This window comes from Salvelinus sp. IW2-2015, linkage group LG4q.2 (assembly GCF_002910315.2).
Source record: "Salvelinus sp. IW2-2015 linkage group LG4q.2, ASM291031v2, whole genome shotgun sequence".
Lineage (NCBI taxonomy): Eukaryota > Metazoa > Chordata > Actinopteri > Salmoniformes > Salmonidae > Salvelinus > Salvelinus sp. IW2-2015.
The window spans coordinates 10,700,450-10,714,760 of NC_036843.1; the positions used below are offsets into that span (position 1 = coordinate 10,700,450).

The 14,311-nt window shown below is 41.4% G+C and overlaps 1 protein-coding gene and 1 pseudogene across 4 annotated transcripts in view; one reads left to right on the forward strand and one right to left on the reverse strand.

Moving 5' to 3' along the window:
- The window catches only part of LOC111963293 (autophagy-related protein 2 homolog B), a 32,949-nt gene that overhangs the window by 1,288 nt on the left and 17,350 nt on the right, over positions 1 to 14,311 (forward strand). The window contains exons 1-7 of one of the 4 annotated variants that reach the window (XM_023986634.2): positions 11,318 to 11,872; positions 12,515 to 12,922; positions 13,035 to 13,197; positions 13,354 to 13,506; positions 13,606 to 13,708; positions 13,854 to 14,016; positions 14,105 to 14,284. In XM_023986634.2, coding sequence (XP_023842402.1) covers positions 12,761 to 12,922; positions 13,035 to 13,197; positions 13,354 to 13,506; positions 13,606 to 13,708; positions 13,854 to 14,016; positions 14,105 to 14,284 — 924 coding nt within the window. In that variant the 5' untranslated portion in view covers positions 11,318 to 11,872; positions 12,515 to 12,760. Of the gene's footprint in view, positions 1 to 11,317; positions 11,882 to 12,514; positions 12,923 to 13,034; positions 13,198 to 13,353; positions 13,507 to 13,605; positions 13,709 to 13,853; positions 14,017 to 14,104; positions 14,285 to 14,311 lie in introns of those variants that run through there. The other 3 variants (XM_023986632.2, XM_023986631.2, XM_023986633.2) reach the window with 3 other exon arrangements.
- On the reverse strand, positions 5,903 to 8,976 carry LOC111963294 (GSK3-beta interaction protein-like; annotated as a pseudogene).

The window sequence follows — 14,311 nt, forward strand, 5'->3', positions numbered from 1 at the left end:
ACCAGTTCACTGTAGTTTAGCTTGTGAATGAGCTTTGGATTTTTAGTCCCAGGTAAATTAAGTGGTCATGCACCACTTTAAATAGTATCCTCTCTAGCTCACTTGTTGTCAAATTATCTGCGATACACATGAGATCACCTTTTCCCCAATGTATTGAATAGCCAGATAGTTTGCGAAATTAATTGATTAAGTCTAGTAGTTTAGGGACAGAGGCTACCGGGTCGGAGAGGTATAAAAGTACGTCGTCTGCATATAACGAAATGCGGCTTTCTATGTTTCCTACTTTCAGACCTTGGATATTAGGATGATCCCTTATTTGTATCGCCAGGGGTTCAAGGGCGACAGCGAAGAGCAGAGAACTGAGTGGGTACCCCTGTAGGACAGATCTATGTAGTTCAAAGGGACTGGATGTGTCGCTGTTGGTCAGAATAGCGGATGTTGGGCAGGCGTAGAGCATTTTGACCTAGGTGATAAATGAGTCGCCAAATATAGTGAGTGCTTCAAACATATGACCATTCTATTTGGTCAAACGCTTTTTGAGCATCTAGCTATATAACAGCCGCCTTGGAGCCCCTCCCCTGATTTGCACAAAGAATGTTCAGCAGCCTGCGCACATTAGAAAAACAGAACTTGCCGGGGATATACCGTCTGATCCAAGGAATAATGGTTACATGTTTGTTCAACCTATTAGCAAGCACTTGTGATATTTTTTTAAATCGAAATTAAGCAATGCTATCGGTCTATAATTTGCAGGATCTGTTGCCTCTGCCTTTTTTTAACAGAAGGCAAATATTGGCTTCATACAATGATTTCGGCAAAATATTATTTTCTGTTGAATCCGTGATCATCCTGAGTAAGAGGGGAGCGAGAGCTTCACTGAAGGTTTGATAACATTCACAGCCAAAACCATCAGAGCCTGCAGCCTTTCCAGGTGGGAAAGCTTTTATTGCCTCGATTATTTCCGCTGTTGTGAAATTTGAGTTCAATTCTTTTTTGGCGCTATCATCAAGTTTTGGCCGGCTGATGGAATCAAAGAAAGCGGATATATTCATCCAGATGCTTCTGGTCTAATGTAACTGAGTAAAATTATTTGAATCAGTTGTTTATCCTTTTAGGGTATGTCAGCAAAGTGTCCGCCTTAGACCGGATGTTATGGATTGCTCTATTTACCTGTGCACCCTTTAGTTGTCTAGCCAGTAACCTTTCTGGTTTGTCCCCTAGTTCAAATTGTTTTTGTCTCAGCATTAGTAGGAGGTTACTGACCTGTGAACCAAGAATAGAATTGTATTCATATTTTAATTTCAAAATATTGTTGTAGTCAACCTGAGAGAGTGAAGTTCTGTATGTCTCCTCCAAAGCTGGGAGGTTTTTTTCTATCTCCTCCAACCGACTGCGATTCACTTTTTTTTAATAGCAGATTCATATGAAATATGACCTCTCATAACCACTTTAAAAGTTTCCCATAGTGTAGAATCAGATACCACTCGTGTGTCATTAGTCTTGAGGAACTCAATCAACTTGGCTGTCATGCTGTCAATGAATGCTTGGTCTGTGAGCAAGGAGAGGTTAAAACGCCATCTGTAATAAAGTATTGGTAAAGAAAGATTGAGGGACAACATAATTGGACTGTGGTCACTTATTAAGATGCTATGGTGTTTCGAATTAAGCACATTGGTTATCAGTTTGGAATCTATTAGAAAGTAGTCGATTCTAGAATAAGACTTGTGAACATGAGTAGAATGAGTCATTTTTGTTTGTTTGTGGTCTCCAGATGTCCACTAGATTCCTGGATTTGATATGATTATTTAGAACCTGGACAGAAGTGATATTAGAAGGAGTATGTGTAGACAGTCTCTCAAGATACGGATCAAGGTAACAATTAAAATCGCCTCCAATTATTAGATTAGTGGTACTAAGATCTGGGAGCAAATCAAAAACATTAGGAAATTAATGTGGGTTGTCAATGTTAGGGCCATAAACGTTCAATAGGGTGACAGGAAAATAATGAATGTTCCCTGGTACAATGATATACCTACCGTGTGGGTCTGTAGACATGGAGGAGAGTTGGAAATGGATGTTTTTACGAAAGAGAATAGCGACAGCTCTAGCTTTGGGTGATTGATAAACTTGAGAAATCCAGTTGGATCTCAGATGCCGCTGCACAGTGGCTTTTATGTGCATTTCTTGCAGGAAAATTATGTCAGCACCAAGTGATTTCAAACGCTTAAATATCATGCCCCTTTTGCGCGTGAGACCGTTCACGTTCCACGAGACACAGCCTTAACATCTGACTGATTCCCGAGATCGTTTCCTGACATTTATATCCAAGAGGATTTCAAATAAAACATCTTAAGCATGTACAAATTAAAATCAAACTTGTCTGGCAGCAGAAAACAAAAACCAAACAGGGTAACAGACCACAGAGAACCCCCCCCTCACCCCACTGCTTCCCCAGAGAAGCCCGCCCTCCCCACGGCTTCCCAAGAGAAACCCGCCCTCTCCACGGCTTCCCCAGAGAAACCCGCCCTCTCCACGGCTTCCCCAAATGAAACACTGTTCTCCCCATCTCACGTAATTGAGGACCGCCAGGTATGATGGCTAGAACAGACCCAATACTATGCTAGTAACCTAAACAGCCCTCTCCGCGGTTGTTGGAAAACAAATGAATACGTTACCGCTTATGAATAAACATAGAATCCACTGTTTGCTCAGTCAATATCCCAGAAATTTGTGGCGAGTGATTTCACCCTTTCAGAGGGTTTACTGTAGTTTTGATAAGTAGGTTGCAGCCTCTTTGGCTTGGTGAAGACTTTTGTCATGCTGTTGTGATGAACATGCAGCTTTGCTGGAAAATGAAGCCCTCACCACCTGTAGAGAGCGGTGTTATGGGTGTAAGATGTATTTGGTAGCATTGCATTTAAATTGTTAAACTTGGGTCAAACGTTTCGGGTAGACTTCCACAAGCTTCCCACAACAAGTTGGGTGAATTTTGGCCCATTCCTCCTGACAGAGCTGGTGTAACAGTCAGGTTTGTAGGCCTCCTTGCTCGCACACGCTTTTTCAGTTCTGCCCACACATTTTCTATAGGATTGAGGTCAGGGCTGTGATGAGCACTCCAATATCTTGACTTTGTTGTCCTTAAGCCATTTTGCCACAACTTTGGAAGTATGCTTGGGGTCATTGTCCATTTGGAAGACCCATTTGCAACCAAGCTTTAACTTCCTGACTGATGTCTTGAGATGTTGCTTCAATATATCCACATACTTTTCCTACCTCATGATGCCATATATTTTGTGAAGTGCACCTGTCCCTCCTGCAACAAAGCACCCCCACAACATGATGCTGCCACCCCCGTGCTTCACGGTTGGGATGGTGTTCTTTGGCTTGCAAGCCTTCCCCTTTTTCCTCCAAACATAACAATGGTCATTATGGCCAGTTTTATTTTTGTTTCATCAGACCAGAGGACATTTCTCCAAAAAGTATGATCTTTGTCCCCATGTGGTTGCAAACCGTAGTCTGGCTTTTTTATGGCGGTTTTGGAGCAGTGGCTTCTTCCTTGCTGAGCGGCCTTTCAGGTTATGTCGATGTAGTACTCGTCTTACTGTGGATATATACTTTTGTACCTGTTTCCTCCAGCATCTTCAAAAGTTCCTTTGCTGTTGTTCTGGGATTGATTTGCACTTTTCATACCAAAGTACGTTCATCTCTAGGAGACAGAATGCGTCTCCTTCCTGAGCGGTATGACGGCTGCGTGGTTCCATGGTGTTTATACTTATGTACTATTGTTTGTACAGATGATCGTGGTACCTTCAGGTGTTTGGAAATTGCTCCCAAGGATGAACCAGACTTGTGGAGGTCTACAATTTATTTTCTGAGGTCTTGGCTGATTTCTTTTGATTTTCCCATGATGTCAAGCAAAGAGACACTGAGTTTAAAGGTAGGCCTTGAAATACATCCACAGGTACACCTACAATTGACTCAAATTATGTCAATTAGCCTAACAGAAGCTTCTAAAGCCATTACATAATTTTCTGGAATTTTCCAAGCTGTTTAAAGGCAGTCAACTTAGTGTATGTAAACTTCTGACCCACTGGAATTGTGATTAAGTGAAATAATCTGGTCTGTAAACGATTGTTGGAAAAATTACTTGTGTCATGCACAAAGTAGATGTCCTAACCGACTTGCCGAAACTATAGTTTAACATGAAATTTGTGGAGTGGTTGAAAAACTAGTTTTAATGACTCCAATGTAAGTGTATGTAAACTTCCGACTTCAACTGTATGTAACCGCTTTCAGGTCCAGATTGAAACTATGGATTTCCACTTAGCTTTCATCTGTTCTCCCTGATTGCTCTCACCTGCGCGGAACCTGTGAAATTTGCAGATTGTGGTACGTTTTGATTTATGTGTTGGCATTTTGATGACAAATTATTTCATTTAGTGAATGTTTTGGTCTTATCTTGTCATGTGATGTGTGACCTCTATTTGTTGCAAGGCTGTTTTCATTTACCACAAGGGAAGGTTACCAAAATAACATATGTTACAAGGTGTGGCTCTTTGGCTTGGTTTCATTACTAGAATAACGAATAGTGACACTGCAATCTGTTTTCTATTCTCTCCAGCCTCTGCTGTTGGTACGGTGGTGATTGTGGACATCCACCCTTGTCTTAAACAACCATGCCAGCTCCATAAAGGACAGGCCTATGCTGTCAATGTGACATTCAAGTGGTAAATAACGGTATATTTTTTTTACCGGGGAACAGTGGGTTAACTGCCTTGTTCAGGGGCAGAATGACAGCTCGGGGATTCGATCCAGCAACCTTTCAGTTACTGGCCCAACGTTCTAACCACTAGGCTACCTGCCTCCCCAAAATATATATATATAATCAACCGATTTTTTTTGTAGCCCTTCACATTCGTACCCATACTGGTTGAACATTTCAGATTTGGGCACTGATAAGCAGCTATTGGAATGCTGTGGCTGTACAGTAACATGCTATAAATGATGTCAGAGCTCAAACTCTGCGCTTCACAGCACTGTATGGGTTTTGACTGACAGCCGTTCTGAACTTGAGCACCGCACATGACAAGAAGTTGGCCCCAACCCTCCAGCTAATTGGGTAACTTGTGCAACAAAAAACATTCTGCCAGCTTTTTGTGCGTATGGGAGACAAGTTAGTCCTCTCACTCAAACCCTTGTCAGTTTATTTTATGTTGCACCTACCCCACATTTCCTAGGAATATTCTTGTTACTGAATGAGTATTTCCAGAATTTGTTACCTACAAATGTGGTGGAAAGTATAGTAAATGTAAAATGCACATGTAATGTTTGGTTTCAGTCTTGTGTCTGGTGAACTGTTGCATCCTCAACTTTGGTCTAATAATTTCCCCATAATCTCCAAACTGTTCCCTTTCAATTGCTACCATGCTTATGCATATGCACTTAATATTTCTTCTGTAAGAAGCATTTAAATTTAGCCCTATTCATATAGGCCAATTTCCATGAGTGTGAAGGTTTAATTCAAAGTAAATGTTGCCTATATTCTTTTTCATCCTTCCTGGTTCTCGTTTTAGCAGTTGAGAGCCAGACGAGTAGAGCAATTGTCCATGGGGTGATCACTCACATTCCCATCCCTATTGAAGACGACTGCAAGTCTGATAAAAGGGAAACGTTTGTGTATTGCTTGTCGAATATACCGGACACAATCTATACATTTGTCTATTCATTTCTATACTGAACAAAAATATAAATGCAACATGTAAAAGTGTTGGACCCATGTTTCATAAGCAGAAATGAAAGATCCCAGAAACTGATGTGTATTGTCAACCAGTAATGGCTAGATTTGTAATTTTATAAAATCAGGATTTCTAAATTGTTTCATCTAATAAAAGTATTTAATTCATCTTAAGTGTTAAAGTTTTACCTTGGGAATTTGCTTTCACATCTGATTAACATTACGGAAAAACAAATGTCTGACAAAATGCTGTGAGCGGTTCATTTATCTTTTAAAAAGCATAACCAAATAACATAACACATGCCTCAGCATTTAAGATAATACAATTTTATTACATAGGATGACTGGCTTTACGCATTCACCTAGGTAAGACTGATGCACAGACATCACTCATTTGAAAAGCAACAAGTGCAATAGAATTGCAGACTAGAATGAAATTAGATTTTCTTGGTCAGCAGCATAAAGAATGAAAGTAAGAATTCCAGAGACATTTTACATACAGGCTAAACTGGTTTGATACAAAGTTAACTTAAAATGAGACTTTACAAGGGATGAGAATATATTCCCAACACAAACTGGAACAGTACCAGAACTGTGAAACTGATAAGGACTTGGGGCTAATCATAGATGTATGGGCCAACATCCTAAAGCAGCTTCACAATAATGAATATGATTCCATCTTTTGACATCTGAAATAATTCAAATATGTTGACTCTCAGGAGGTGGAACCGGTAGTTAAACACTCATATTGTGCTTTTTACTGAGGAACCAAATGCAGTTTGTTCCATATCCAAAACAATTACGTTTATCAATGATCCATCCTCTTCAAGTCATCTTCAGGTGCTTTAATTGTTTGCCTAAAGGCGTCCACATACATGGGTTCAGTTTGCTCCGAGCAGAACTTGGCTAGGCGAAGCCAATGTCTGTGCTCTCATACTCCCTAAAGACCTTTGCTTGGAAACGAGAAAAAAGCGATGATATTACTGTTTGTCCATATAGAGATGCCGTAGCAACAACAGACAGAAACACTTAATCAAAAACGTCAGACTTAATTAATCTAAGATAAAACAAGAAATTTGTCGAGGTCTTAAGTTGCGCAATTTTACATCTAGCTAAAATCTTTGATGCCATGAAAAAATAGGCATGAAAACTAGTCATCTCTCATTGAATGACATCTTCATGTTCCCACTCCTGCTAGGAAGTAGTACTGTTGACCAACACCGATGAAGGGGCTAGCATGCTGACCAGTCCGCGCGCATATTGATTTTGTCCACCCACACCAGACGCGATCAAGACACGCAGGTTGAAATATCAAAATGAACTCTGAACCAACTACATGAATTTGGGGACTGGTCGAAAAAGCATTAAACATTTATGGCAATTTAGCTAGCTAGCTGGTGCTAGCTAATTTGTCCTGGGATATAAACATTGGGTTGTTATTTTACCTGAAATGCACAAGGTCCTCTACTCCGACAATTCCACAGATAAAAGGGTAAACCGAGTTTGTTTCTAGTAATCTCTCCCCCTTCAGGCTTCTTCTTCTTTGGACTTTATATGGCGGTTGGCAACCAACTTTAAAAGGTGCATTACCACCACCGACTGGAGTGTGGACCACTGTTCATCTTTCAATCACCCACGTGTGTATATGCTCCTAAAAACCAATGAGGAGATGGGAGAGGCGGGACTTGCAGCTTGTCAAGCATCACAAATAGAACCAAGTTCTATTTTAACGCCTGGCTACACAGACGCTCGCACAGTGTGGATGCAATGATTGGATAACATGTATGTGTACATTTATTTTGCGATGCGAGCGGTGTGGTCAGCATGTTAAAGCGGCAGCATGCTTCAGTTTGACTACGCGAACGAGTGTGCTCGCATACTCCCTTGAAATACCTTTCCCCCCCATGTGAATAAAATCATTCTGCCTTCCCTGGTGGTGGTAGCAGCCAGATGGATGTCCGGTAAATCATGACCTAACCAGAAAGGTTTCTGTTTGTATTCAGATAGTACAATTGATGTCCCAACAACCCTTGTTTCACTTCCACAGCATTAGCTACAGTGTCTTTTCTAGTGGCCATTTTGCTGCAGCCTCTCCAATCGCTGTAGCAAGGCATTCCCAAAGGCTTCTCTAACCTGGGCTGAGGGTGTCCAGCAGCGAATAAACAGTCTCATAGTACTGGCTCATAGTACTGGGTGCTCAAGCTCTCATCCATCTCGTCGAAGGCGTAGCCAACCACCTGTAAGGTCAAATATAGAGCGGTCCATCATATAGGCCTACACAGAATAACAGCACAAATTGAATCACAGCATCAAGTCAATATCCCTCACCCTTATTCCGGCTTCAGTGAGCTCAAGGCAATAACGATTTCCCTCTAGTTTCCACGTTTATGTAGGCCACATCCAAAACACTGTCCAGATTTTGGGACACGTACATTTTGGCCACGGCGAATAGAACATCATTGACCACCGCCTCTGCTTCCAACCTCATGTCTTTCATGTGATTAATACAGTCTTCATCAAACAAGGAAACAGGTGAGTCCTCTAGTTGGTAGTGTATCTCCATCCTCTACACCAGACACATACAAAATCACTGGACAATTATGTTAAAGGTGCAATAAGTAATACAATTAAGTATAGTAAATGCAAGCTAAGTACAAAAAAAAAGAAAAAAGTAGTGTTTTACCATATAATAAATGTGTTTTGTTATCATAGGAGAGTTTGTAAACTAAGATGTAAGATAGGTACATGGTACAAGCAAGTCCAAAATTCCTAACATCGGAATGCACCTAACTCCAGGGTTTATATTTTTTTGGATGGACCCAGTCTGACTGTAAACAATATTACAGTAGAGCTTTGGCATGGGTCCTCAGAAAGTTCTACAGCTGCACCATTGAGAGCATCCTGACTGGTTGCATCACCGCCTGGTATGGCAACTGCTTGGCTTCCGACCGCAAGGAACTACAGAGGGTAGTGCGTATGGCCCAGTACATCACTGGGGCCAAGCTTCCTGCCATCCAGGACCTCTATACCATGCAGTGTCAGAGAAAGGCCCTAGAAATTGCCAAAGACTCCAGCCACCCTAGTCATAGACTGTTCTCTCTGCTACCACACGGCAAATGGTACCGGAGCGACAAGTCTAGGTCCAAAAGGCTTCTTAACAGCTTCTACCCCCAAGCCATAAGACTCCTGAACAGCTAATCAAATGGCTACCCGGACTACTCCCCTCCCCCCCCCCCACACACTTATTTTTCTTAACTGCATTGTTGGTTAAGGGCTTGTAAGTAAGCATTTCACTGTTGTATTCGGCTCATGTGACAAATAACATTTAATTTAAAGGATGGTGTGTTGTGATGGTTTGGAATTTATTCATGAATCATGTGATAACTGAGACCAGTCAGAGTATGACTAGCATCTCATACCATAGTTACTGTTTACTAGTGATTTTACGTTTGATATCGGAGCTGATGCATGAGTTAAAATCACTAAGCAGCTAACACCTCGATCACGCCGACAGCGTTTTGGTAAACCAGGAGTACATTCATTTCCAACGGAACGCTGCGTTTGCAACCATGTGTTGCAAAATGTGAGATCCCACTGATTTCACTGTGGTTCTGGTGCTTTCTTCGATTCCAAACTACTTTCAAACACTGACCTCTACTGGACAATGTACTTACAAATATAGTTAGTATTTCATAATAAAGGTTTAATCTTTTTTACTACCTCGTACAGTAGGTTGTGCCAATACGAGTGTAGTCTGTAGTCTTATGAGTGTAGTCTGCCAATAAACTTCAAAGAAGTAGTTTACACCTCGATCACACATTCGGCGTTATTGTGCAAAATGGTATGCAGCATCTCTATGTGTGTAACAAAAGTACAACATTCAACTTCTGCACATACAGTTTGACGCATACGCGCGATAAATCCAATGTATGCACCACACAGAATGCATGGCAACTGCCTCTCCAACGCCATGCTGCAAGGCAAACGCAGCGTTCCATTGGAAATAAATGTACTTCTGGTGTACCAAAAAGCAATGATGCTGTCGGTGTGATCGAGGCGTTACCCTGACTGATAGCTTAGCAGGTAGGGAGCAGAGAACATTCAGGGATGTGAGGGTGAGGCTGAAGACACACTTTCAAAAAAAATTAAATGTGAAACCACACTTTCTGCACTGTTTAAATCATTTGTTTTATTTAGTATAAGCTTTTGTCTTAAGCATCTTAAATGCCATAGATTAATTTTTTTATATATATACACTGAACAAAAATATAAAACGCAACATGCAACGATTTCACAGATTTTACTGAGTTACAGTTCATATAAGGAAATCAGTCAATTGAAATTAATTCATTAGGCCCTAATCTGTGGATTTCACATGACTGGGCAGGGGTGCAGCCATGGGTGGGCCTTGGAAGGCATCGGCCCGCCCGCTTGGCAGTCAGGCCCAGCCAATCAGAATGAGTTATTCCCCACAAAATAACTTTATAAACAGACAGAAATACTCCTCAGCACCCCGTTACAATCTCGCAGGTGAAGAACCCGAGGTTGGGGTTCTGGGCCGACGTGTTTACACGTGGTCTGCAGTTGTGAGGCTGGTTAGACATACTGCCAAATATTCTCTAAAAGACATTGGAAGCAGTTTATGGAAGAGAAATTAACATTCAATTCTCTGGCGGACATTCCTGCAGTCTGCATGCCAATTGCTCGCTCCCACAAAAAAATTGTGTTCTGTGACAAAACTGCACATTTTAAAGTGTCCTTTTATTGTCCCCAGCACAAGGTGCACCTGTGTAATTATAATGCTGTTTAATCAGCTTGATATGCCACACCTGTCAAATAGATGGATTATCTTGTTGCGTTTTATATTTTTGTTCAGTGTAGTAAACTTGGAAGGCAAAAAAAGGAAGTATGATGCAGGTATTCCAACTGATTATAGGGTAGCAAAGCCAACGATTTATCGCTACGCCACGGAGTTATGAAAATATGTTGTTACTAATGCATTGTGAACAGATAACGAAACTTTGAGTAATTCACCGTTTTCGGCACAATTTGTTGAAAGCGCCGAAGCCTTCTTCAGAAAGCCTCGGTTTTCCATCACTACCGTACCACTTCTCATTCTGTGACAAGACAGTCCCACTGCAGTCCATCACCATGTTAGCTTGCTAGCTAACTTATCGCCAATAGCAGCCAATGTACGTGGCTATGGGTTCTCTTTATAGAATGATTTGTATTTCCAATAAACAATCATGATTATACTTAAACTTATCAGGAAATGTAATTTATATTTTTAAACAATTAAAATAATTCTAGCTGCCTTACTCACCTCCTTCCGCGTTTTTTTTTTTACTGTACTTCCGTGTGATCAACAAAGAGTTTGTTCATTAAGATTTCACATTTCCAGTTCTCAAAATATTTTGCCCTTAGTGACTTCTGGTCAACACCACTGTTGTAAAATATTTTTGATAATTACTTATTTGCAATTATTTCTACACCTTGATTTTGAACATGGCAATATTCAGATCAGAAGTCATAAGAAAAAGTTCAAGTGGAATGGCTTGTGGAGGAAAAAGCTTTGCTGGGAGCATATGCGCAGTAAACACTTTTAGTAGATTTTCGCAGAAGGGGTGGAGTGCGGTTGTGTACGTCGCCCTGTCTTCTTACGTACAGCGGAGCGTGGAAAGCGTCAAGAGGGAGTTATATTAATGCCCCGGACATACCCCGGGTGAAGCGGGTTAGCCTTGATTGCATCTGTTTTGGAAACCGGTCGTGAGCCAGGTGCCTCGTTCTGGCCAACGGCGAAGACTGCTCAAAACAAAAGTGACGTAGGTTAATCACGTGGAGTAATAGTAGGATTATGTGTTTTCAAATACAAAAGTGATTGATTTTGATCAAAATAATTTATCTCGTTTGAAAATTACAACATATTTTATGGAAAATACATGTGTGTTTCTTAACGATGCATCATGCTGCCTTGTTGACAACATGGATGAGCGGCGCAGATTACTGTTCGATTTGAGAGTGCGCCCCTCACTCACCGGTTTTGCCCGGTCACATCACGGGCCATAGACCGGTTCACGTTATCGAACTCCCTCAATGGTGCAGTGTCATGAACGTGTTTGTAAACAATTCATGCAGAAGGTGAGAAACGTAAGCTATTATGCCATCAAATTGCTATATAGAACTCATTATATGACACATAACATACTGTCGTGCCATGTCAGTTGAGCTATATTCAAAAGAGCGTGGCAGACAAACTCTAGTTCTAGTCCAAGATGTTCAAGAGGTTCATGCTAGCTTGGTCGTGCTAACATTAGCTAGCTAACAACCCCAGACGAAAAACAAGTCGATTATGTGGGGATTTAATTTTATAGTTACGACATACCCTGGTAAGCTTGTCATACTAGCTACATATTTGTAATCAAACTAAAATAACCTAACAGTATTGTCAAACCATTAAAACCTATCATATTTCGCCGGATCCTTTAAGGTAACGTTATGGACAGGATTATCAAGCGAGTAACGTTAGACACCCGGTTTGAGCAAACAATGATGTGGTGCTAGATAGATATTGCCACCCATTCTTTATAGATATTAGGCCGACGCTTGGAAGTCAGGGTGGTGTCACTAACATGCAGCTACCAACAGTAATACTGTCTACTTCTCTTCCTAGGAGTGACAACAATATTGCTATGGTACTGGTACTGAAGTCTTAACTTGTTATCTAGTGTGGTGTTCAAATGTGAAGTTGAGTTTCAATCTTATGTTCCTTTTCATTGATAGGTACAGCAAACTGAAGTTGGAATTATCGCCACATATCTCCATAGAAACCATAGAATTCCCCCTGTGTGTATAGGATGTTTAAGCTGACATTTTCCTGATTTGAAATTGCCAGGATGACAAGACCGATACTACCAATGCTAAATTATTTTATGATTAATATATAGTTCTCCAACATCCTTTTTCTCCATATTTGTTGAATACTGAATTCAACAGCCATTTGGCAGCCAGCACAATTATCAGACCAACATGCCTTGGCCATTTTCTGAGTCTATAAAGAAGCGGGCATGCAGATACCTTTTGCATCGGTATTTGGGCAATTTCCTACAAGAGAAACTGAGTTTAGATCAGCTTAGCTTAGACCTCTATCAAGGCACTGGATCCCTGGCACAAGTGCCGTTGGACAAGTGGGTAAGTTCAACCTTTGTTGTGTAAACAAATAATAGCAATGACATAATTGGATTTGTATTGACATAAATGCTTTAAGTATACCTTTGCCTGAGCGCTATTTCTTCCCCTTCAGTCTTTGAATGAGATCTTGGAGTCAGTGGATGCTCCCTTCGAGGTAATAGAGGGCTTCATCCAGACCATCTCTCTGACCGTACCATGGGCGTCCCTGCTGCAGGAGAACTGTGCCCTCGAGGTCAAGGGACTGGAGATGGTGTTCAGACCCAGACCACGCATGGGTAAGAGGACACCTCCATTTGTTTGTTTCTTCAGCATCATTGTACTATGGCTGCCTGCTACTAGTGCGCACACAGCTAACTAGCTAACGATTCCACATCGACTACAAATTGAATAAATCATGTTGACCATGACTGTTTCTTCCTGTGTGCCCCTAGCATCAGGTATGGAACCCATGTACTGGTCCAGCTTCATGACGAGCAGCATGCAGCTTGCCAAAGAGTGTCTGAGCCAGAGACTAACGGATGACTTGGGGGAAAGCTTTCAGCCACTAGAGGGATTGGAGAAGTTTGCAGAGACCATAGAAACAGGTGCAGTACAAAATTACTGTACAATAAGTCAACACTTGATTGGGCTTTTTTCCCAAGGATCAATAGGGTTGATTATGATTTCTACTTTCATTTCTGTAGTTCTGAGAAGAGTCAAGGTGACTTTTTTGGACACGGTTCTCAGAATAGAACATGTTCCAGAAAATTCCAAAACAGGAATCGCTCTTGAGATGCGAATCAACAAGTAAGTTATGTTATAACAACTACTTGCACATTCAAGTAGTGTCCAATAACTTTTACTTAGGTATTCCTGATTTTATTGAGCAGTTTACAGAGCTTTCCACTCTTTACATGAGCTCTTAAATCCTTATCTGTTTTGTGTTGTTCAGGATTGTTTATTGTGATGAGACGGGCGAGGAGAGCTCCAGTGTGAATGTGCACCAGCCCACCACGTTTGCACATAAAAACCTGCAACTGGAGGGAGTCACCGTCTTCTGGGACGAGTTTTCAGAGGCGGCCAGAGCTGGCTTCAAATCCTCACCCATCCCAGCAGTGAGTCTACATCCAAATAATCTCCTGTGTAGTTTTAAGCACAGATAACTGATACTCACTCGCTCTTCCCTTTTCTGCACCCCCTTAGGAGACAGAGGCCAAGCTATCCCCCAGCTGGAACCCCAGAATAATCTGTGAGCCACACCCCCAGTTCACAGAGCCTATTTCCTCTGCAACACCCTTTGAACCCATGCAGATTGGTCACCTTAGTGGCAGAATCGATCTGTCGCTTGTCCTGAAACAGAACCAAACCATGCCTGGAGCAAAGGTTGGGTCAGCATTCTCACATGATTGA